Below are 26,199 nucleotides of genomic sequence, written 5' to 3' on the forward strand. Positions count from 1 at the left end.
GGTTCATCACAAAAAACCCAGAAAATAACACATAATTCATGCATCGCCTGGCGGACATTTAATGCCACCTGGCAGTTTCTGGAAAAATTCCAGAAACGTGAAAACAACGAAGGTTTTGATCATACCAAGGCACCACATGCACGCATTATACTACACAAACATCATAAAATAGTTATACACATAAAAGAGTTCTCCTAACCTAGATTCCTTGCTCTAAAAGTGTGTAAATCTTTGAGTTCTTGATCCTAATTGACCTTAGCTTGTGATTCCTCCTTCAAGACTCCTTCTCACTCTCTCTTTTCTCTCCTTGCACGCACTCAACACACTCTCCATAGTACTCACTCTTTGGTAGCTTTAGAAAACCCTTTCTCCTCTCTCACAATGCTCTTAATTCATTTGATTAAGCACCATAAATTCTAAAAAGAAAATGACATTAAACTTGGAGTTTAATTGCCATTCAAGGTTCATAAGTAGCTGTTTTTCCAACCCCTCTTGGCTGCTAGGGTTTCCTTGCCCTTTCCCATTAACGCCAAAAGAAATTTTGGCAAAAAAAAAGTTTAATTTGGATCTACCAAGGTTCAAACCCACAACCATGTCACTGTCAAATCAATGCAGAACCATTCAACCAATTCATGTTTCATGATTATTCTTATAATTCTAAGATTATATTATCACTCAACTTGTTCAAGCATTTTATTAAAAATAATCAATTAATTAACACATAAATGGCATACATGGGACTTGAACAAGTCCTCTCACACAACCAAGTACTTTCAACCATTTAAGCTAGTACTTTTCCACATCATATATGTCAATATTAAAATGTCATAAAGGCTCTCATTGACCGCATTTATTAATTAATTATTTACTTAATTATTTAAATTTCTCGGGTCTTACAGTGCTCTACATGAATACTAATGGTGTTTAATGTATATTGATGTTAAAACTTGAATATGTAATTTATAATTAATTTCATTTTTTGTTTTATGTTGAATTATGTATTATAATACTTTTTACTACATTACATATTAGACCTTTTTGTTATTTAACATAATTAAATATGCAACAATTATAAGCAAGTTAGGAAATTAAATATAAGTAGGTTCATTTAGCAATCGATTTCAACACCAATTTAGCCACTATTTCAACCACCGATTTAGCCCCGTTTCAACCTCCGAAAACGAATATTTTGGTGACTGTTTAGTGATCAATTTGGAAACTGGTGGCTATCTGTTTTGGGATTAGGATTTTTGCCATCATTTATATTTGGTGGCTAATTTGATTAGTAGGGGTGTTTGCAATTTAAAAGCTACAGCTATTAATTAAAAAAAAATTCATAGATACAAGTTATTTAAATTAAAACTTCTACATTTTGATTATCACATATCTTGTACCCTTTCTTACTCAAATAAAATAAAGAATTTTTAATTAACAATTTATATCTAGAATTAGACTGTATATGTAAATTTATCTTTTGTTGTTAGTGGGAAAGTTGAACTCACAATCTCTTTCAAACCCATCAAACCAACTTTCTAATTCTTAAGAGTCAATGGAGGGAGTTAAACCCACAACCTCTTCCACATTCTCTTTCAACTCTACCACAAAATCAACCTTATATCTATAAAGGAATAACTTGTTTCTGATTCGTTTTGGATTACATTCAATTTTTTTTCCAACTTAATAGTATTTTACTAAATAATATATTTGATTATAAGCAAATATTTTTTATATAATTTATGACTTATAATTTTTTTAAAAATTATTTCTAATAATAGCTAATCTCAACTTAAAAGTTAAAAATTAAGTATTTGTAATACCAAGTCACTCTTAACACTTTTAACATTAACAAATTACTCTTGAAAAATGGACTTTAAGTTAAATCAAACTTACAAAACTAGTTTATAAGATGAGATTTGCACCCACTTATATACTATAAATTTACATTATATATAATCAATGTGAGATTTTCAACATACTTCGTCACGTGAAGACATGTGCATCTCATATGTGAGGCTAAACATTAATGGTGGTCTGATAATATTCCGATAGCGAGTGACAAGATAGACTTAACAAACAACAAATATTGCTAAGATAAACTTCAAATGTCTCAAATAAAATATTGATAAATAAACTTTAAGTTTAAGTCAACCTCACAAAATCGACTTATAGAGTAGAGTTTACATCCACTTATATATTGTAAATCTATCTCCTATATCTCTAATTAGTGTGGGATCTCCAACACTAACTTTGTTCATAAAAAAATAAGAATTAAAGTTGAATGTTTTAAACTTATTCTACCCACCGTGTATAAATAAGTATTGTGTTCACTTTTTTTTTATCTTCGAAAAGTCATTTATGTATAACAATGGAAATTATAGCCATGATGGTAGACAATTTACCTTTTCTAAATGAGATAAAACTTTGGTTTTGACACATTGTCCTTTATCAAAACGAAACAAATTTTCACATGTTTGAATGTTTAAGGAAAGTTTATAAATTTTTTATTTCGGTAGAAATTTCATCTTAATAGAGTTATGATTTTCTACAAATTGTCTCTAATGCTGGCAAAATGTATTTTTGGATAGAAGATCAAGATAGTTTGAACAAATTTTGTATTAGAATAAGTATTTAGTTCCTTATTATTCATTCAAATCTTTCCTTTCAAATAATGATTGCACGATACCTTACTGATTTAAATTAAGACATTCTAGTAATCGAATTGGACCTTGGTCATATGATTTTGTTGGCTAATAGACATGCTTTCTCTAGGTAAGGATAGTTAATTACAACATCTAAATGAGATGTTAATTTTTAGATATTTGAAATGTATACGTAGGAGATTGATTACATACATAGTTTAAGCATATGAATTTCTTTTGGCATTTTTCAAGATGTGATATACTATATTATAGTTTGATGATCGATTTTATAAGACACATTAAAAAATGAAAGAAAGAAAAAATTATTTAAACTATTTTAGATTTCAATTTTTAAGCAATGTTGAACGATCGAGGATAGGAATAATAAACAATACTGAATACAATGATGTTTTTTTTTTTTGAGATATAACCTGTTATCGATGATGAGTGGACAAAAGCTAATGATGATCTCTCGAGGTTAAAGAAGAGACCCTTTAGGCACAACATTAGGACAACAAAGCTTTTGGAGTTTAAATCTCTATTGTTCCTATTTACATTTCCTACATGGCACATTAGAGATTATTTAGTAAATTTTCATATTAAGTATTTCAATCATAGAACTCTAGACCATGTAAATTATCTATTAATTTGTGATTTTGAAATTATTATAATTACATTTAATAAAACTTTTACTTGTTAGTTATAGTGACAAATTGAGAATGAATAAAGGAAAATTCAAATTATATATATTTCTTAAGTTTCACACTACAAGAAAAATTAAAATTTTTCATGGTCAAAATTTGTAAAAAACACTCAAAATAATTTGTTAGTAATAATATTTTTTCCATAAATTTTCCATCAATTTGTGGATAAAATGCTTATAGAAAACGTTTCCTACGAATTTTTACTTTTATTAGATAACTTACGACAAATATATTGTTGGGAGAGTTCACATTTTTATGGTCAAAATTTTCCACTGATTTTTGGTAGAAAAAATAGTACAACCTTTTTAAAAGATTTTCCCATGGATTTTGCCTCATGAAATCTCAAACACATTTAACACAAACAAAAAGTTGTTGAAGATATACAATTTTAAAAAAAATTAAATTATTGAATATTAATTTTACTACATACTATTATCAAATTTATGCATTAAGAAAACATTTAAATAACCAATTTATCGTAAAATAACTTTTTTTTTGTATTTCAAATTATCCAATTAATTTTTTTAGAATTAAATCACATTTAGAAATTTTAAGAAGATAATTTAAAATATAAATCTATCAAATATTTACAAAGTTATAAACAAAAGGATACATTTATCATAATTAATAATTTAACAAGTTTAATCAAGATGTCCAATTATTACACTGACAGATAATCATAAAAATTTAAATTTGAACATAACAAAAAATAAATTTGAAATATTTAATAGTATATTTTATTATCTAATACAATTATTTTATAAAATTATCCAAATATTATTTTAAATCGGTAATTGTCTTTTTCTAACAAAATTAGCATTTGTAAAGCAGTGAACCAAAACTTATGTGAATTACCAAAATGTTTGAAGTGCTTGTGGTAGTATATGGATTGGTATCGCAGAATGTTTTGTTCTTAAAACTCACTAAAATTTCCATCCATGAATAAATTGATTATATCACTATCTTTGCCAATTGAAATTAACATTTGAACAAATTAACTTTTCACTTAGAGACACTATCACTAACTGATCCTATTATATTTTTACCTTAATAGTGAAATGATGATAGCTAAAAAGTGTTCTAAAGATGTGATTACTGAAAAGACATAACTCTTGTTAATCGTGAACAAGAAACATTATTTGAGTGAAAAATGGATTTCCTACCCTTAAAGTTTTGAAAATGAAAAATCAAAATCGTTTCAAACTAGTCATATTTTAAGACTGATAGACAATTTGCAAAGACCCAAAGTGATGTAGATGGGAGTGTAGTTACAAGTCTTGGACTAGTTGGGTTTGGTGGATTGCTAAGAGACCAATTGGGGCCTTTTAAATATACTTTTTGGCAGTGTATCATTTCAAATATAATCCATGCCAAAAGTTCATTTTTGTTTTAGTTTTTGAAAATTTTAAATTGTCACTGTATTTTTAATTTCATCCCTATTTAAAAAAATTAACTTTTTTTTCTCTGTCTTTTTACCAAAAGACCATGAGTTATTTTCCCCAACTAAAGCTCTGATATAAATACCTTTCGCGTGAAAATTGTAGAAGATGGCAAATGCGATTGAACATTCTGTACAAACATAAAAAAAAGTAAAATGTTTGAAAAAACAAAATCATTGTTAATGCTGATTCGTTTACCAATAATCTTTACAAGAGCATTCGCCATGCTTAAAATGATGAAACCTGTTTCTGTCTCTGACAATAATTTCCCTGTTATAAATTTTGGATATCATCTTTGCTACATTGTGGCAATCCCAGCAAATCCTGAGGTTCATAACAACCCTAACGGGAACACCCTTCAAACTAATTAACCCAAAAGCAATGGCTATCTTCTCACTATGTTTACTCAAAGCATCCTCCTTCTCCTCTTCTTCTATATCAAAAAGAACAGGGTTAGTGTCAGCCACATACCCTGCTAGTCTTAAACACCTAGAGATTTCTTCCAGCTTCAATTCAATCTCACCATATCTTGGGTGAGATTTGTCCCCAACAATGAACTCATGAACTTCACCATCAACTTCTATGACACTACAACCAGGGAGCTTCCTCACACCCTTAGCTTTCATAGTCTGCCTCAAACTACTCACCCTTTCCCAATTCTTATACTCAGCATGTATATTTGACAAAAGCACATAAGCACCATCGTTTTTGTCTTCTTGTTCCACTATCTTTTTCAGAGCAAGCTCACCCAGTTCCTTGTTTTTACACACTCTACAAGCATGAAGCAAAGCACTCCATGCACCAACATGAGGCTTCATAGGCATGCTATTGATGAAGTTCAAAGCTTCCTCGACGCGCCCTGCTCTACCATAGATATCAACCATCAGGCCATAATGCTCAAGCTGGGGGTCAATTCCATAAACACTCCTCATTGCGTCAAAATGCTTTCGACCTTCCTCCACCATCCCAACCACACTGCACCCTTTCAAGACAGAAATGAAGGTCACTCCATTTGGCTGAACTCCCTCTCGTTTCATAGTATAAAAAAGATCTAAACTCTCCTCACCAAGACCATTCATGGCCAACCCACCTATTGCACTACTCCAAGTGTAAACATTCCTCTCCTTCATTCCCCAAAAAACCTCCATTGCCTTATCAATGTTCCCACATTTTGCATACATGTCAACAAGTGCAGTTCCCAGAGTTACTGTCATTCCAACCTTATACCTCCCCACATATGCATGCACCCATCTCCCCTGATCCAATGCACCCAATTGGGTACATGCAAACAAAACCAAAACCATTGACACCTCATTAAGTTTCACACCCTCCAATTGCATCAAACGAAACATATCCAACGCCTCTCTGGGCCTTCCACTCTGCGCATACCCCGCAATCATCGCGTTCCACGCAACATAATCTCTCTCAGGCATTTCATCAAACAACTTTCTCGCAAAGTCTACGTCACCACACTTGGCACAAGCATGCAACATGGCGGTTTGAGAAACCAAGTCCGGCTCAGTGACCCCTTCAAACACACCGTAACACGAACTGAGACAACCCAGTTCAGCGTACATGAAAACCAACCCGGTTTGCACATGTGGGTCGTGCTCAAAACCATGCTTTATGACTGCAGCGTGAACGCACAGGCCTGTCACGTGCAAGTGGAGTTGGGCGCACGTGCGGACCAGGAAGGTGAAGGTGTAGTTGTCAGGGGAGAGGGTATTAGAGTGAAGAATGTAGGTGTAAAAATGGAAGCTTTTGGAGGGAGTGGAGCTTTTGGAGTAGGCTCTGATCATGGAGTTGAGAGTGAAGAGTGTGGGGTGGGTTTGTTGGGAATGGAAAATCTTGTTGGCATATTGAAGAAGATTGGTTGTGTTGTGAAGGGCTATGGTGGCAACAAATTGGCCATGGAAATGGGGATTTTTTAGGGTACCCTTAACCACCAACTGAGCATGTATTTGCTTCACCTCTTTCAATGTGGTGCATGAAATTAGCAGTGAAATCGTGGGGTGCTTCGCGATCCTTTTCAAACCCTTCATCTTGATTTGCTGCATCAACTACAAAATGCTCACACTCCAACTAATCTAAATATTGTCGTTATTTTATTAATGGGTAATGATACACAATTTTTAAAGACATGATAAACTTTTTTCTCTCTAAATTTAAATGTGGTGTAGATGATTATTTTAGGTGAACTCCCATTGCTATTTCATGTATTGTTCTTATTGGAGGAGGGTATGGGATTTACAATAAATAAATAATATTCTTTTGTATGGTTTGCGAGGGTTTGTTCAATAAGCCAGTTATGAAATATAATATTTTTATATTGTTCGAAGAGTAATAAGTTAGATTATTTTAAACAAAATGTCATTAACATGATTATATTCAGGGTGGAATTTGGAGAAAATATTCCGGTGTTAAATTAGATTTTTTATATATAATTTTTTTAATTAAAAACAATATTTTCTTTACTTAAACTATGTAATTCAAATTTTTTAATTTTTAATTTTTCTAATTTATTGAATTCACAATAAATGAGTATTCTAATTTTTATTTTAATTTAAAAATATTCATTTCATTATATGAAGTTGAAAATACAAAATATCAACATTTTATAATGTTGATTTATTCTAATTTAATAAAATATAATTAAGGTTCATACTAATTTCATACAAAAAAAAAATCCTAAAATCATAGTTGGGGTTCATACTATTTTGGAGAAACTTAATTTGGGAGAAATATCGTAATGGAAGAATAATAAATGTAACATACATAAATCATACTAAGATACTTATTCATGAGATCGTGTGAGTATGCATTATTTGTTATCTTTGTTCTCCAATTTCTTTTTCCTAATCTGTTTTTCTTTTATTTCACACTTTTTTTTATGACTTGTTGTAAAAAAACCTTATAACCAGATATAAAACCTTAATCTCTTTAATCTAGTTATTAATTCATCAAATTAATTTTTATTTTACTTTTTAAACAATAAAAATATAATATATATATATAATATAATAATATAAATTGTAAATATAATAATATAATATAAATAATATAATAATATAAATTTTAAATATATATATATATATATATATATATATATATATAAAATTAAATTAAAAGCTTGGGGAGCCGTGGCTCCCCTTAGTCCAAACAAGGTCCGCCAATGATTAGATTATACACTAAACAACTTATCCAAAATTAAATTTTTATATTGTTGTAATTAGCTCTTATGAAAGTGAAAATATTTTTCTTTAATGCTATGTTCGTTTTTTATTTATATGTTGTGTGAACGGATGGTTATACAAGCGATGGTGGTGTTCGTTTCAACCGATTAAGATGGATTTGTGATGACGGATTCACAAGATGTTAAAAATAAATTATTCTCGCTTTCAGTGACTAACCTATGTGTACACAAGGATTGGTAAATAATTCGTTATCTGATGGGAACAAGGATGAGACAAAAATTTGATACTCGTTGGGTTTAAATATGCATATGAGATGAATTTACTCTATCGGGATGGATATGAGATAGCAAAACCCGTCTCCGCCCACTTTTGTTGCCATCCCTAGACTTAGCAAAACAAAAAGAGTTCTTCAAATGAAACAAAAATTAATAATAGAAGATTATTTTTTATATTACCTAGTAAATGAAATGTTTATACTATTAAAACATAAATGAAAGGCTCGAGAAAAAAAAATGCGGGACAGACTGAAATTTGTATGCCTGTTAACCTGCTAAAGCCCGACCCACATAAGTTGCAGCTCGCGGAGACCTAGAGCGAGGTAGGGTGGGCCAGTCCGTCAACTCGTTTTATATAGGTTTAATCCCTCGAAACGTCATCGTTTAAGTTGTCCTAATTGGGTCATATTTTTTAAAAATTTGTTCCAATTTGGTTCTTTCTGTTACGGCATCACTAGCGTCATTAATTGTGTGTCACATGTCAGCTCTCGTAGTGTATTTTTTTACTCTTAACTTTTTTTTTAACTTTTTTTTCTTAAGAAAACAACTCTCATATGTCAAATTAAGGTTTTGTCACGTTTCAGCTTGTGATTTTTTTTTTTAAAAAATCAATATATTTTTTTAATTCTTAACTTTTTTAATTAAAAAAACTTGTCACGTGTCAAATAGTGATCCTGCCACGTGTCAATTGTTTATGTGTAAAATCTCAATTTGGTCATGTATTTGTCATTTTTTATCAATTTAGTCTTAATTTCTTTTTAAACTAGAGTAATTTCATCCCTTCCAATTTGAGACCAAGTTTAACTTTTATATAAATATTATAATGATATTTTTATTATAATAGATATTTTTAAACAAATTAAATTTATTTAAATTTAAATTTTGCATTGAACTTTATTTAAAATTTGTTTTAATAATTTATAAACAACTTTATAAATTCAAATGTAAAATTCTAAAACAGGTTTATAACAATTACAAAATTCAAATGTAAAATTTAAATATTTGTAATGGTTATAAAATTGTTCAAAAATTTTACATTTGAATTTATAAAGTTGTCTAAAAATTGTTAAAACAAATTTTAAATAAAATTTAATGCAAAAATTAAATTTAAATAAACTTAATTCGGTTAAAAATATCTATTATAATAAAAATATCATTATAATATTTATATAAAAATTAAACTTCTCAATTTGGAAAGGGTGAAATTACTCCAATTTAAACAAAAATTATGACTAATTTGAGACAAAATAATAAATACATGCACCAAATTAAGATTTTTCACATAAACAATTGACATGAGACAGGATCATAATTTGACACGTGACATTTTTTTTTAAATTAGTTAAAAAAATTAAAAACTTAAAAAAAAATTAAAAAGTTTAAAAAAATCACAAACTGACACATGACAAAATCCTAATTTGACATGTGGTGTAAGGCCTGTTTATTTTCCTGCCTTATTTTAAAGGTTGCCCCAAAGCTAGTTGGGCCTAGGGCTGGCCCAAAAAGGAAACCAAACCCTTAGTCTGCCCTAATATAATCCATTCACTTCACTCTGCAGAAAACACAATCGTCATGTTCCCTACCCAAAGCTCTGCTAGGGTTTAACCCTAATCTCAATCCAGTGAGCTCAGTTCATCTTCTTGATTCATGTAAGTACTCTACGACTCATACATCCCTTTTCCGTTCGTATGTTCATTTTTCTAGCTAGGGTTTCGTTGTGAGCTTGTGTTAAGACTTGTTCCGCTTTTCTTTTCTAGCTCATTCATTTGTTCCTGGAACTGTTGTGTCCCGTGTTGGAGTTGAACTCTCTTTCTAGCTAGTTCCAGGTAAGGGAAGCTAGGACTCATTATTTTATTCGATTTTTTGGGGTTTTGGTTCTGTTCACTGTTTGGAAATGCTTGGTTACTGTTATAATGGAGTGGAAAACTATTTAAACCTTGTTTGACTCGAATACCTGACTGTGCCCACGCGAATAGTGGAGGGTTCTGGTCTTCTCACCCAAGCAAGCCTGTCTCGCCTAGGCGAGAATAGTAGGAACTCGCCCATTTTTCTACTCGAGCGCTCGCCCAGGCGAGGGGTTGTGTTTTTGAGCGACGAATTGTCTCGCTCAAGCGAGACAGCCTTGCCTAAGCGAGAGCTCGCGAAACTTTCATGGACACTGTCGCAGTCTCGCCTAAGCGAGAGTCTGCAGCTTGAGCGAGAGCACTCCTCTCGCCTGAGCGAGGGCTCCCAGCTTGAGCGACACCTAGCTTGGGTTCTTGTTGTGCTTCGTTTCATGAATGTTGTTGGTTGTTTGATTGGTTGATTCACTGATTTATTATATAAAAGGGAGTGGATATGCATGTACTATGTATGTTATGGGTGGGAACTAATGAGTTGGTAATGAGCTTGGCATGAGATATGATTGATGGTTGGTTATTTATACTAAATGACATGTTAATGGTATGCATAGGAACTTCATGATTGGTTGATAAGGTATGAGTAAGGTTTGAGTAGGACGTAATCCCATGACCCTTGTAGTGGGGGCTCGTGGTGGTGTCTCATCATATGGACATAATTTCGTGGGCCCTCCTAGGGAGGAGTCCATGTTGGTGCCTCATCTATTGGACTTAATTCCATGAACCTCGAGGTGAGAGTTCATGGTGGTGCCTCAACGACAGGACGTAATTCCACGAAGGTAATGTGGTGGTGCCTCAAGGCCAGGACGTAATTCCACGAAGGCCAAGTGGTGGTGCCTCATGTAACGATGTAATTTCGCGAAGGCCTCGTGGTGATGCCTCACTGCTAGGACATAATTCCACTGTCTCGTGGTGGTGCCTCATTATGCGTATCCGGATAATCTAATCTTGGAGTTTGAAATGGTTTGGTACCTCATGTGTGGTTTCTCGTTATTTATGCTTGACTATGTGATTGAATGTTGAGTGTTATGATGTAAGAATCTTGTGCACTAGCTTACCTTTTTCGCTTGTTTGTATGATTGTGTGTGGTTTTCCTCCCTTGCGATGATCATCAATGTTATTGATATGAGCAGATGTGAGAACCCTTGACAGTGGTAACGATAATAGGGATGTTGCAGCTTGATGGTTATGGACGGGTATTGGGCTCACTATGGAGCCCATCGCTGAAGGAACTTTCATTAGTTATGATTCTCTTGTCTGTACAAGACCTAGTATTACTTTTTCACCAGTGCACTTTGTTTTAGGTCGTGTGGGGCCTCTTTTTATGTAAAATGGGTATGTTTGGTGTACTGTGCCTTCATACTCCAAACTCCGTAGTCTCTGAATATTCATGTATATGACGTTTTATTAATTTGAAGTTATCCAGTTTCTGGGACGTTACATGTGATAGTTTTTTTTTAAAAAAAAAGAGTAAGAACTAAAAAAAATTAGAAAAACCACGAACTAATTACACGTGGCACACTGATAACGTCATCAATGATGCCCTAACAGAAAATCTAATGACCAAATTGAGATTTTAGGATAAAAACGAAGACATTGCACGATATTAAACATTCTCTATAAGAAAAGACTATATGATTAAGTAAAACATAATAAATCTTATTGCATAAATTATATTTCTTTTATGTATGTTAACGACAGAAAATATATTCTTTGATGTAATATTGTTTTGGATTCAATAAAATAATTGTAGAAGTTACTTGTTTTAAAAAATAAAACTCAAATGTATTTCTTCATTGGTAATATATATATATATATATATATATATATATATATATATATATATATATATCATGTTTCTTCTTTTTAATCATATAGTATTTTCAATCACAAATTTTAAACGTTGTCAATTTTATTTCAGTCTCAATTCTACAATTCTATAAACAAAAAGAGAGAATAATATTAATTGAAGGAAATTCCCAATCATGTAAACCATTCAAATCGTGCACTCAAACTGTTCCATAGTTTCAAGCTCAACCAAACTCAACGTCACACTGTTTGATAATGTAATCTCATTTGATTCTGACAAACTCTGCTTACCGATATAATCATTAAAAAAATAGGTTAAATCATTTATGAGGTTTTCATTTTTGTAACGAGATCTTAAGTAGATTTCATTTTTTTTTATTCGACTCAATTGGGTCTTTATTTTAGAAAATTCGTTGCAATTTGATCCTTTCTGTTAGTAGTATAATAATGGTGTTAATTATGTGCCAAATGTTAGCATGTTATTTTTTTTTTAATTTTTTAATTTAAAAAAATTGTCACGTGTCAATCTGACATTGTGTCACGTAGTTAAGACACTGTGATGCGCAGTGACAATGCCACGGGTCACTATTGGATGTAAAAAGTCTCAATCTAGTATTGTATTTGTTATTTAGTCTCAATTTTTTAAAACTGAATCAATTTCATCCTTATATCAAATTTAATTTTTATATAAATTTTACAATGATATTTTTATTATAATTGTTTTTTTTAACAAAATTAAGTTTATTTAAATGTATAGTTTGCATTGAATTTTATTTAAATTTTGTTTTAAATATTTATATATCTATAATTTATAGATAAATGTTATAGAGTTGTTTTAAAAATAAAAACTTTATAAATTCAAATATAAAATTTTAAAAAAAATTTATAACAATTTAAAATAAATATATTTATTTAAAATTTTACAATTCAATTTATAAAGTTGTTATTTTTATATATTGATTTTATAAAATTTATAAAAATTAAAAAAAATCACGTGCTGACCCGTGACATATAATTAACACCGTACGTTAGTGTACTAGTAATGGAAATAACCTAATAACAATGAATTTTTCAAAATAAGGATCCAATTGAATCAAATAAAAAGGAAGAGACCTACTTGAGATCTCGTTAAAAAAATGAAGATTTCTGAAATGATTTATCCTTAAAAAATATATATAGTAAATCACAAAAATCACAATTAAAAACTAAATACATATTACATAATGTTAGAATAACAGGTCAACCTTTCAGTCCTAAATCAAGCAGAATGCAGGATAAACCAATATATTCAGTCTCATTTACAAAATAGGACGGGTCAGTTCGACTCATTTGCATGCCTAAACATGATAAACTGACCTGATGTGTCATATATGAGAAGAGCGTACTCGCTCACTCCAATAGTACACCATCACCTGAGTGATATGATTTTCCGAAATTTTAATTCTTAAATGCTCGATCAATAATAACAACGGTTTGAATAACGATGATTATCATTAGTTGAGTGTCACTCAAGATTCAGGAAAAAAACTTAACAACATTAATTTAATAGAGTTAACAATCTAACCAAACGATTATAACCATCTTCACATGATTCAATCATCAATATAAACATATTTTTGCATTCAAAATGTCAAAGTTAAAATTTACTAAACCAAACCTTGATTTAATTCAAGACAGGTATATATCAAATTAACTTTAGGTCTTTCCAACTAAACCTTGATTTAATTCAACACAGGTATATAACTTTAGGTATTTCCAATAAATGGAGTGTCAACACCAATCCACAAAATTTCATCGCATTAAAACACACACGAAATAAACTTAATTAATTGAATAGACGTAGATTGTTAGCTCCTTTTATTTGAAGACAATTTAACTTCCAAAAAAACAATTACGATATCTAAAAACTTCTAAAGTAAATTGATAGAATTTCCGAAATTCTAACTTCTGCAAGCAACATCTATACTTAGATTACTAGTACATATTCTTCTATTCATTGCGGTAGAAAACTTCCACAAACTTAGAAAAGTGAGGAAACATATAGAATCAATGATAAGAAAAATAAGAATTTACCCTTCTTGATTTACTCATCACAACCTCTTCATTTATGTAATTTGATTGTGAAAAAGAAAATGACTGATCACAAAAGAACATTAAGAGAATGTAGAGTATTTAAAAGTTTATATTAATTTAAAATAATTGTTTTGAATCAATCTATTAATATTTTTTTTTAAATATCTAATTTTATATTTACTTTAATAATCTCTTAATCTAAATATCTAAATTCATTAAAATAAACCAATGAACACATGTTTAGAGAGATTGTTTGAAATTAACTAGTAGTGTTGAGAGTTTAAGATGCAACTACATAAATATTTATTTAGAGAGAAAACTTTATAATCCATGAGTGAAGCAAATTTCAATGGACCATAAAAGTTACTCATAATATTAAAGATAAAAAGTTAGCATGCAGGTGTAGATTTTTACGTTTCTGAGATATAGTTAACTCTGAAAGAATGATAAGAGAGTTGAATTTCATTTGTGTAAAAAAGTACGAAACTCTTAAAATCAGCATGAACTTACCAGTCCTGAAATCCACAGATTGATAAATGGTTTTGGTTTGTTCATGCATGTGCGGCACACTTTATTCTGTTGAACAAAAACTAGGAGACAGAACCAAGTGAACAATATACTTGCATTCATGTGTCTTGTCTCTTCATTCAACAATGACAGGTCCATGAATGCGTTTATTAATTATAATTCTACTTCCTTGGGCGCTTCAAATTATATTTCTATGCATCAAATTCATGTCTGCGTTTTCTTCATATATTGAAACCAATGGAACGCAACATTTTCAAATCTCTGCTACTTACGAGTACGCCAACTCTAACACCATGCAATATCTTAGGAATCTGTCGAGACCACAAACAAACCGAGTCGTACCATGCATCAAGACAAACACCCCAACTGTGATTATTCCAACAGATAAAGAAGGATTAAAGCGTTTCTCCAACTTTTTCATGGTACATTAATTATTCTTGACATTTCTCTTTCACCGCTAATTTTCTCTGTAAAGGGGAAAAAGGAGGATCTATTCTGTAAAGGAAAGGATCAACAAACTCAACCACACATACAATGCCACAGATTTCACCTCTTCAAATTACTGCTTACTATATTTTATATATACATATCTGACATTATGAATCTGTGCTGTTACCAGCGCCAATAATACGTCATTATCCTATACCTAATTTATGAAAATCTTAATAGATCCATTCATGTCAAAGGAATCTAATTCGTTAAGAATTCTTCAAAGCGATCGAATTTGCTTACGTGTTTGCATTATACTGGGTATTACGACTAGCTCTCACAAACTCTGCTATTTTTCTTAATTAATATGATAGATATGTGTAATTATTATAAATTGCTTTTGTAATTTGAAATATATATAATAATGCTATCCCCACAACATAATTAATTTGTTGTTTTCCGAGTTTATATCAGCATTAGAGATGTTTTTTCGTTATATTGTTTTTGTTTTCAAAAAAAAAAAAAATATATATATATATATATATATATATATATATATATATATATATATATATATATATATATATATATATCCTCCGATCCTCTTTTAATAATTTACTTTCATTTATCTTCTTTGTATTAAATAAGAAACTATAATTAATCTTAAGAATATCAAAGTTATAAACATTTTTTTTGTATAGAAGTATGACATGTCTAAGAAGTTCTAAGACAAAACACAATTATTGCTATACCATTTTGATAAACTAGTTAATTACTTCATTTATTATACCAAAAACTTGGATAAAGTTTTTAACTATTTTATTGTTTTCTAAAATATAAGTATTTTAATGTTATAGTATATATAAATAATTAATAAATACTCAATTACTATAATCTAGACAAAATATCCATAATTTTTAGCTAACTCAAGCAAGTCTAGTCGAGTATATCTTGAGCAGAGTCAAATTAGCTCCATCTCATATTGAATCGATTCGGATCTATCTTTAGTCGAGTCATGTCAAATCCACCTTTGGTTGAATCATGTTAGACGCACTTTTAGTTGAGTCATGTTAGGCTCATCTCTAGTTGAGTCGAGTCAAGTCAAGTTTAATCCACTTCAAATCGAGTCAAGTCAAGTCTGTCTCATACGAGTCAGGCCTCCTCTAGTTGAGTCATGTTAGGCCCATTTCAGAGTAAGTCGTGTCTAGCCCACCTAAAACCTAGTAGTCATAACCATTTTGGAGTAAGTATAGAGTTGTGTCCTTGTTAGGCTAAGTAGAATCAAACCACGAAAATTAAGTTGCTTAAGCTGATGTTGGGTTGAACCTAGTTAGACCTACATAAGACTGAGTTGATTTGACCTACCTTAGACCGAGTTGAGTCAGACCCACCTTTGGTTGAGTCAAGTAAAACAACCTTTGGTTGAGTTGTGTCAGGCCTACATCATACTAAGTTAAGTTAAGTTGACGTTCGATCGAGTTAAGTTACACCCACGACGAGTCAATTTGGATCATGCCATGCTAATCCAGATTGAGAAAAGGACAACCAAGTTCGAACCCATGTCAGATAATGTCATGCCTGGTTAAAGCCAAGTTGGTTTTGTTTGACCCAATTGAACTACTTGGGTTGGGCCTAACTTTCCTGTTAAGTTGCAAATAGTAAAACTTAAATAAGAACCAATTTATAACTAATACAAAAAATTTTGGGATGAACTTGCAATTTGAAATATTTTAAAGATTTTAAAGACTAGTACTATTATAAAAAATATTTAGGAGTTAATTAAAGTATTGTAGTGAGGTCAAACCCACTTTGACCCTGATCCTAATCCACTTTAAGAAGGGGGGTTTTGGGAGATAAAACTGTTTTCAACCAATCATTTGGTGGATAATAAAAAGAGAATTTATTTAGGAGTAAGTTGGGGTTGACCTATAAGTTATGATTCAAATTGACACCTCACACAATTATCTATCTTATTACGTGTATCATTATACTACTAAAAAAATCAAATTAGGTTATAAATTTTAATGTTGGCCAAATTAAAATGCTACTAGAACCGACTCTAACACAATACAAAATGTTAAAAAATGAAAAACATAAAATAATTTTTAAATGATTTAATTATTGATAGAGTCGAGTTAGTCAAGTATAGGCCGATGCTAATTATTTTTAATAACTAAATATTTATATTAATGTTGGATTATTATTGACTTAGTCAACCCTAATAGAGTCCACTTAGTGTTGGTCAGTGATAGAGTTGTTAAGTCGATTATGAGACGATGCTAACTATTTTTAACTTTCTTTTAGTAAGTAAACTTTTTATGTTGGTGTCGACATAATTTATGTTAATCTTTTCTTTTTTTACTATTTACAATTATTTAAGTTATTGTCAATTAATCTGACACAAATTTTATTTAACTTATTCTTTTTTTTTAAATTAGCATCAATTAGGTCAACACTATTATAATCAGTGACGGATCTTGACCAAAATTTCTGGGGGAGCTAAAATAATATACTTAAAATTTATATATTTAATATTACTGTTACTAATGCAATAAAAATGAATATATAATTTAGTATAGCTATAACTATAAAAGAAATTACACATATCTAAAGATTATCTATCATTTTTTTTATATTCTAGAACTTATAACTACATTTTTCAGCTATTATTTTTCCAATATAAATAACCATATTATCTACAAAATATTCATTTTGCATTTTACTAACGTGCACATATCGATTCAAAAGTCATCACAAGCATCTCATTTCATTGTTATGCGATGAGTAATGATATTGTCCTTTTTGATCTTTACTTTTCTTTTATCAATTTAAAAAAAATGAATTTATTATTTTATTTTTCATCAATATACCCATTTAAAAAACAAATTTAATACTAATTTTTTTATCATAATCTAATCAAACATTAAGAGACATAACTACTACAAAAAATTATGATAATCAAGTACACTTAAAAATTGTCTATAAAAAATCACATAATATATTACTTACTCTTCTATATTCATAAAAAATAAATAATATACAAAATGTCATAAGATAAAAAATAATGCTATATATTAAACAGCTATTTCATTACCAAGTGAGACAAGATTACCTTCTTTTTTCTTTAAAAATGAAAGAAAAGATTAAAAAATGAGGATAAAAATAATGAGTTTCTGTTTAACTTTTTTTTTCTTGAGTAATAAAAATAATTAGGTAAAAGTGAGAGATGAGTACAACATATGAAAAACTCAGAAGAGAGAAAATGAAAATTATCTTAATAATTTTTTTTTCTTTATTATATTTAATTTTATATTTTATTATTTATTAACATTAAATATTATACTTTAAAAAAAATACATAACTTAATTTTTATTAAATTTTTAATATATTATTACCTAACTTAAAAAGATAAACATCATTTAAAAAATTTAATAATATATATATAAATTAAAAAATTTTAATCATGTAATTTAAAAAAATTGAAAAAATAAAACAAAATTAAAAAATATTTGGGAGACCGTGGCCCGTCAGCTATAAAGAGCTCTGCCACTTATTATAATATATTTTCAATATTTACTTAAAAATAAACATCAATTTTATATGCTATGAATCCAAACACCTTCGTAAAAGCTAACACATTCAACTTGACTTTCATACTAGAATCCGACCTAAAATCAATGTTGATCATGGACTTTTTTAGTTGTCTCATTGGTCAACTCTAGTCTATATTTTTCTTATAGTATTAGGCCTTGAATAAAATGTGAGTTAAAATTGATCATTCTAAATTCTCAAGTTCATGTACCTAGTCACGTGCCTATCCACCATAAATTTATTGAATTTCAAATGAAATTTAATCTTCACATCAAAGTAATTAAAAGAATTAAAAAACTTAAAGTGAGTATATACTTAACCAACTTCCTTTATCTTAGAGTTGTTTTTTCTCCAAGATAAAGAGATATCCTAGAATAGGAAAGAATCTAAACCTACTCTTAGTAACTTTGATAAGTTGAAAAACATAAAGTTGATATTAACAAAACATCATTTTTCCATCTTAAACATGTGATTTCATTGTAGCTATCATTTATCCATCATTTGTAATTTTTGGTACGGGCCAAAAATGAAACCGACCAACTAAGAATCCGGCCAATCTGGATCACCAACATGGATAAAAAAAATGCCTCACTTATTGAATGCTTTTTCCTACACTTACCTGCCTTTTTTATTTCATGCACCTCATTGTTTCTTTTGAAATATAATGGTGTGTGTAGTCCTCTAAATTCTTTTCTTTGGAAATACAAGAAGCCTAACTTTTCATATTGACAAGCTGCATCAATATCTATAGTATTTTTGATACGTGATAACACTAAATGTCTTTTCAAAGTTAATGTAGGAAAGAGTTTATATAAGACCCACTTTTATTGAGTGCCCTAATGTTAAGAGCTGCCACACTGTTGGGCCTAAAGGGCTGGCCCATAGGGTGTCAAGGCCCCTAAAGCAGCCAAGGTCCCTCAATTGCAAGTCATTCTGAAAAATCAGTGTCCTAACTCACCCATTTTCTCTCCATAGAACCTCTGCTAGGGTTTGGAGATCTACCCAAGTTCAAGTGAGCTCAACCTCCGTCTCCCGTTCACGTAAGTTAGTTCTCGAACCTAGCCTTTCTAAGTTGTTTTCGTGGTTTATGTCGGGACTCACTGTGTGAATCCAATCTCCTTTGTCGTGCCACTGTTTCAGTTCATAGATTTGTCCTTGGAGCTACTAGTTTCGTTGGCTTAAGAGTCGAAGTTCAATATTAGCCCTTTTCCAGGTAAGGAAAGCTAGGGTTTCACGTTATTTCTATTTTATGCGATTAATGTTTTGTGAAATATGAGAAAAGATTGGGGGAAAACGTTAGTTTTTGGTATATTTCTGAGTTAGGGGTTCAAATATTCATAAAACTGTGATATTTGACGTTATTTCTCGTATTCTGATGCGTCGCACAGTCGCTGGACGAGTGCCCTGGGTCGCTGGGCAACTGTGTGTTTTTCTGATATGCGCAGTTTTAGTAAAATTGACTTTCCTGACTCATTAACAGTTGGATTGAGCTCAAATTTTGACATGTGGTTCATAACATGCTATTTTATGGTTTGACCGGTTGGATCGTCGATTAGATGTCTATAGCTTGAGAAATGTGTCATGTATTACTGCAATGATTTTGGTTTTGTGATAATAAATTTTCTTGGGAATTTTGGTGTAAGAATTATGGTTGTGGGTTGTGCTTGATTGTATGGAATTGCAAGTACTTAAATGTTGGCACTTATTTATTTGGGATGAATACTATTTTGTGATATATGTATGTCTTGGTATGCATTTATAAAGTATGAGATGAATGAATTTGCATGAGTGATGTGATTAATGGATTGTGAATGATGATCTTGGATAAATCTTGGGATGCGATTTCAATGAAATGGTTGGTTATATATGTGGTCATGAATTCGGTATGAACAATAATGTTACATTGATGCCATGGTATTGGTATGAGGTGAAGTTCTATATCCCCGAATTGGGAAGAATGGGATGGTATGAAATCAACATAGAATATGAATGAGGATGGGTTACAAAGGATGCCGTGAGGTGTTAAATGCATGATCAATATTATTTGTTTGTTTGGAATGTGATTGGTATGTTGTCAGTACGTAAATCCACGAGTCTCTAGGTGAGACTTCCTGGTGGTGCTTCAGTGGTCGAGACGTAATTCCATGGCCCCTGTTAGTGGGAGTCCATGGGGGTGCCCCATTTATATAACTTGGTAAGGATTCAAGGTAAAGATTGCATCCTGACACTCTAAGGATTCAGTTAGTCTCACTTAGAGCGGACTGACTCCTGTGATGAGAGTAGCAGGAGGCCTGAAACTCATCAAGGGCTAACCTTGTGTGTGAGAGAATTGATTCATTGTAACACTTGTAACACATAGTTCGGGGGTGAGCAACTCAGGGGTGAGCAGAGGTATCCACCACAAGTGCAAGCATCCGTTGAATCCAACCAAGTTATATGTATCTGGATGAGTCGAGTCGAGTCGAGTCTTAGTGTATTGATTTGAAGGTCATAACATGCTTGGATGATCTGTGTATATTGGACTGTGAAAGTATATCTGATTGCATGATGAAATCTTTTTGGCTCTAGCTTACCATTTGCTTGTTTGATTGCCTTGTATGTTGTTCTTCTACCTTTGCGATGATCATCAATTTATTGATGGGAGCAGATGCGAGAGGTACTCGTGGTCAACAGGGGAGAGATGATACCGCTGCATAGTCTACTTGGGCTGGACTTCGCGTTTTATTTGGGCTTTTCTTTAGGGCTAAGGCCCGTGTATTATATTGTCCCTAAGGCTTTATTTCGAATACTGGCTATCTCTTACTCCTTTTGGGTTGTAGGCATTGTAGTGAGCTTTAGTATTTTCTTTTAAGTACCTTGGATAACTGTAAGGAGTGACCTTATACTTCGCAACTTGGCTCTTTATATTATCCGGTGTAAGATTTCATTTAATTATGTTATTATTTAAATGGGATGTTACAGTTTAATAGTCTAGACTTTTGCAGCTCTATCGAAATGCTTTACATTAATGTTGCAAAGATAAAATAAAAAAATTGTATATTTTTAATTAAGTGAATCAAGCCGTTTAATCCACCTACTCGTGGTAGACCGGATTGGGTTCAAATCTTTTTAGCTCACTAATAAGTGAGTTTGGTTGGATTGACTCACTAAATAATCAACCCGTAATGGGTTGGACTGGATCGAGTGACCTATTTTATCCATTTTAAAATTATTGAGATCAATTTGCCGATTATATATATATATATATATATATATATATATATATATATATATATATATATATATATATATATATATATATATATATATAGAAGTACAACGAGGGAGAGAGAATATAAAGTATCATTTAAACTTGGATTTTTCATTGTAATATTAAGGTTGATATAATAAATGGACAATAAAGAAAAAGAAAACGTATATATTGTTAGACCGTGAAACATGTGAGAAATTTGAGTTACAAAAAGAATTTACAATTTATTGGTACTAGAACAAGAAAATGTGATTGTCCATTTAAATTGTGTGGTAGAATAATATGTAGTAGATGATGGTGGATTGTGAAGGTAATAAGTGCAAATTATAATCATGAGTTGGATGATACGTCAATAAGTTATCCATATGCTCACAAATTAAAGCTTAATGAGTAGTTCATGTTAGTTAACATGACTATGAACTCAGTACCTACAAATATTTTACTGATTATGAAGGAGAATAATGTAGATAATATTACAACTCTAAAGCATGTTTACGATGTGAGTACATATCGAAGATAAAAGAAAGGATGAAGTACTTAAATATAATGGTTAATTATGTTGGAGCGTGACATGTATATTCACTAGAATAAGTGTGATGAGATCTCAAAAGTTATCGTAAATGTTCTTTTTACACACTGGTCATTTTGTAACATTACTTAAAGTATTTAGTATTGTATTTTTAATGGATAATACATACAAAACGATATATAGGTTGCTTTCACTTGAGATTATTAGTGTGATGTCCTTAGCTTCATTTATGACTCTTGTGTTATTGATAATAGAACTAGAAAATAGCTTTATTTGGTGTCTTGAAAGGTTGCTAGGATTATTTTTTATAGTAGATGTCTTCCTAATAATTGTCGGTGATAAAGATATTACTTAAGTACATACAATTAGCATTACTTTTCCTTGAGCTTCCAACCTTTGTTGTCGAATTCATATTAATAAGAATGTGAAAGTAAATGTAAAACTTTAATGGATTCTATAGAAGCATGAAAGGTGATGATTTCTCATAAGAATGCTTAATGGATTGTCAAATTATAATGGATTCAAAGGATATATTTAATATTTGGGTTCAATATGTTGTTCCTTAATTTTAATTGAAAATTATAATTAGTCATTTTTTTGAAAATTTGAACCAATTTAGTTCTTCCTATTTAAAAATACTTTAATTTAGTCCATTTAATTAAATTTTGTTAAATTTATTTGAAGTTTCAAACACGTTTTTCATCTAACATTGAAACAAAAATGTTTAACATTAAAACAAAAATGTGTCAAAAAGTGTAAACAACTCAAATATTATCATGAAACGCGTCTGAAACGTAAAAAAAAATAAATAAATAAAATTTAGTTAAAAGGACTCAATCCACACATTTCAAAAGTTAATGAACTAAATTTGGTCAAAATTTCAAAAATAAACTAATTCTAATTTTCAATGAAAGTTAAGATATAAAAATATATTTAACCCTTAATATTCTGAAATTGTTTGTTTATCATGGTTATTACTTTTTTAATATGTCTTCAATGTATATTTCATGTATATAAATATGTTTTAAATTATACTATCCAAAATACATTTTTGAATTTAGAAAAATTGTCGGATTACACAATCTAAAATATACTTTTATACATAAAAATTATATTTTAGATTCTATAATCTAAAATACTCTTTCAAATTCAAAAATACATTTTAGATTATACAATTTAAAATATATTTTTATGTTGAAAACATTTCCTGATTACAAGATCTATAATAACTTATCAAATTCTATAATCCAAAAATGCTAGCATACAAAACCCACAGAAAACAACAAAATGAAGTAAAACCTAATTTTTCAAGGCCACCACAACGATTTCAAGCAACACCAGAGCAACAACAACACTAGAATGAAAACGCCATTGGAGTGGCAAGGGGGAAAAGGCGGACCAGGGAAGCATAGGAAGAAATTGAGTTATTTTTACACATTAAATAAAGGGCATTTTGGACTTGTACAGACCTCCAGTGATGTGAAGAAAAAACTATCCGGTGCAATAAGCAAGTGCCCAAATAAAAAAACCATCAAACTTTAATGTAAATTTATCCAATCAATACAAGAACAAGCAATTGTTTGATTAATGTATGTAAAAATATTTTTGAGAAAGTGACCATTCTTCTCTTATTTCACCAATTTCTTTACCTAGGTATCTACCGCATACGTCATTACAAAAATATAGCATGTAACAGATGAAATTCTTTAATGTACAATGTTTAAATCATGAACGAGAATGGGACATTTAAGATATGACACGTGAAGAACTAAATATCCACCTTTCATTTTAATTTTTTTCATTCTTCTTGTTTCTTTTCATTTCAACTCCCATTTCTTTATTTTATTTTCTTTTTAATATATAAATTATTCCTTCTTTTCTTTGTTTCTATTTTTCTTTTCTTTTATATATAGACACTCTTCTGAAAAGATTAATTGAACTCATTCTAATTGTGATGAGAAATTTTTATATTTATCAAGTATGAGTATATTTATTAATCACATGTATAAAGTACGAATAATATTAAATTTTTTGAATAATATATATATAGATATTACAAGAAATTCTTATATTACATGAAATTTTTCTTGTAAATTTGTTAAAAACATTTGCAAGAAAAAACTTTTTTCTGCCATTTTTTCTAAGAATTTTAATTGGTAGGTAATTCCTTCATGGGTAATTATTTCCTACAAAATTATAAAATTTGCAAGTATTTCCTACAAATTTTGTTACGAAAAGTGTTTTATACAAAATGTTTTGCAATGGTAGCAATTTCTTGCAATTTTTTTTTCACAACAAAATTTATAAGTATTTTCTATGAAAAAAATTTCAAAACAAAATTGAAAGAAAATATGAATTTTTTTAATAGTGATATATATATATATATATATATATATATATATATATATATATATAATCATACATAATTTAAGACAGATACACAAATACATACATATTATCATTCTCTCATAAAAATGAAGATAGAAATAAATTGTTATTTGGAAAGTGACACCGAGATAGTCAAACTTATTTACATAGAACTTTGAGTACTCAATTGTCAATCATTTTTTTGAAAGGGTACCATCAAAATTATAATTCAACTTAGAAAACGTTGATGCCGAGAAAATTGTACCCATGATGTAATAGACCCAAATAGGACCGCAAGGGAAATTTTCAAAACAAAGTTTAGGAATAAATTGAAATAAAATTAAAGTTTACGGTGTATATTTATGAAATACAAAATGAGTAAAGTTTAAGGGTTAAATGCTCTTTATCCTTTTTAAACCGTTAACAAGAGCTTTATATTTTTTATAAATAAAAAAGAATAGTATCAAATTAATCCATTTCCAAACCTTTTTAAATAAAAACTTACACAACCTACCACACAAAGTTCAAAGAGTTTGCTTCTAACAATATAATGCTTTTTTTAGGTTTCATGACATGGTCAGAAAATCAATATTTTTAAAATCATTTCCTGAATGAATCTATTTAAAGACATTTATCTCATCCAATTGATGCGTATCTTGGGAGGAGATTCTTTTATAGGAATAAGAACAATAATTTTAAATCGAATAATCATACACAAATAATCAAAATTTAAAGTTACAATGTAAAACATAAAAAAAGAAACGTAAGATGAGGTGTTGAATTTCTTTTAAGATAATTTTTCAAAATATCTTTGAATATAATAGTTAGATCCAAGGAGGAGGTGAATTGAATCACAAAAATCAATTTAAGAAAATCCTTTGAAGGGCAACACAGATTGAAAAAATTAAATGATCACAATATGGAAGTATATATATTCTAGAAAGACTTCATCTAACATATCAAGCTTTGAATCCTGGAATCATATATTCCAGTGAGACTTTGCTTAACCACAATGTTTCACCTAAGGATTAACTTTGTTTGGAGTTTTGGCAGTGAGAATTTCGGTCAAAGAGCCCTTTTTAGTGGTTTCTCCTGATGTTATATTTGGTCTTCTGCTATGTTTAAATGGCAACATTTCCCATTTAATTGATTCACTTTTCTTTAACCTCATTTTGTCCTCTCCATACATAAACAAGCCATTTTGATTCCAAGTCTATAAATTAGGATTTAGAGTACTAGGATTATGAGCATAATGCAAACCTATTAATACGAATTTAACTACCTGAGCTAGTCTTCGATTTTCATTATGATGTAATACAATTAGATAAAAACTAATGGTGCAATTATAACACTAAGTTCTTGTTTTCATCAGGCTCTGGTGTTCGATCAAAGAAAAATGGAAGGGAAAGTTTCAACATGCAACAAACAACGAAAGGCGTAATCGACATTTAGGTATTAGGTATAATTACGTTTA

The 26,199-nt window shown here is 30.0% G+C and overlaps 1 protein-coding gene across 1 annotated transcript; it reads right to left on the minus strand.

The window, feature by feature from the left end:
* Nucleotides 1-4,940: 4,940 nt before the first annotated feature.
* On the minus strand, nucleotides 4,941-6,938 carry LOC114177444 (Tetratricopeptide repeat (TPR)-like superfamily protein). Its single transcript, XM_028062782.2, has one exon. The coding sequence runs from the start codon at nucleotides 6,837-6,839 to the stop codon at nucleotides 4,977-4,979; it is 1,863 nt and encodes a 620-aa protein (XP_027918583.1). The 5' UTR covers nucleotides 6,840-6,938; the 3' UTR covers nucleotides 4,941-4,976.
* Between the last annotated feature and the right edge of the window lie 19,261 nt (nucleotides 6,939-26,199).

The sequence above is a fragment of the Vigna unguiculata genome, chromosome 3 (assembly GCF_037176805.1).
Source record: "Vigna unguiculata cultivar grain cowpea cultivar isolate G323 ecotype 2 chromosome 3, ASM3717680v1, whole genome shotgun sequence".
Classification (NCBI taxonomy): domain Eukaryota; kingdom Viridiplantae; phylum Streptophyta; class Magnoliopsida; order Fabales; family Fabaceae; genus Vigna; species Vigna unguiculata.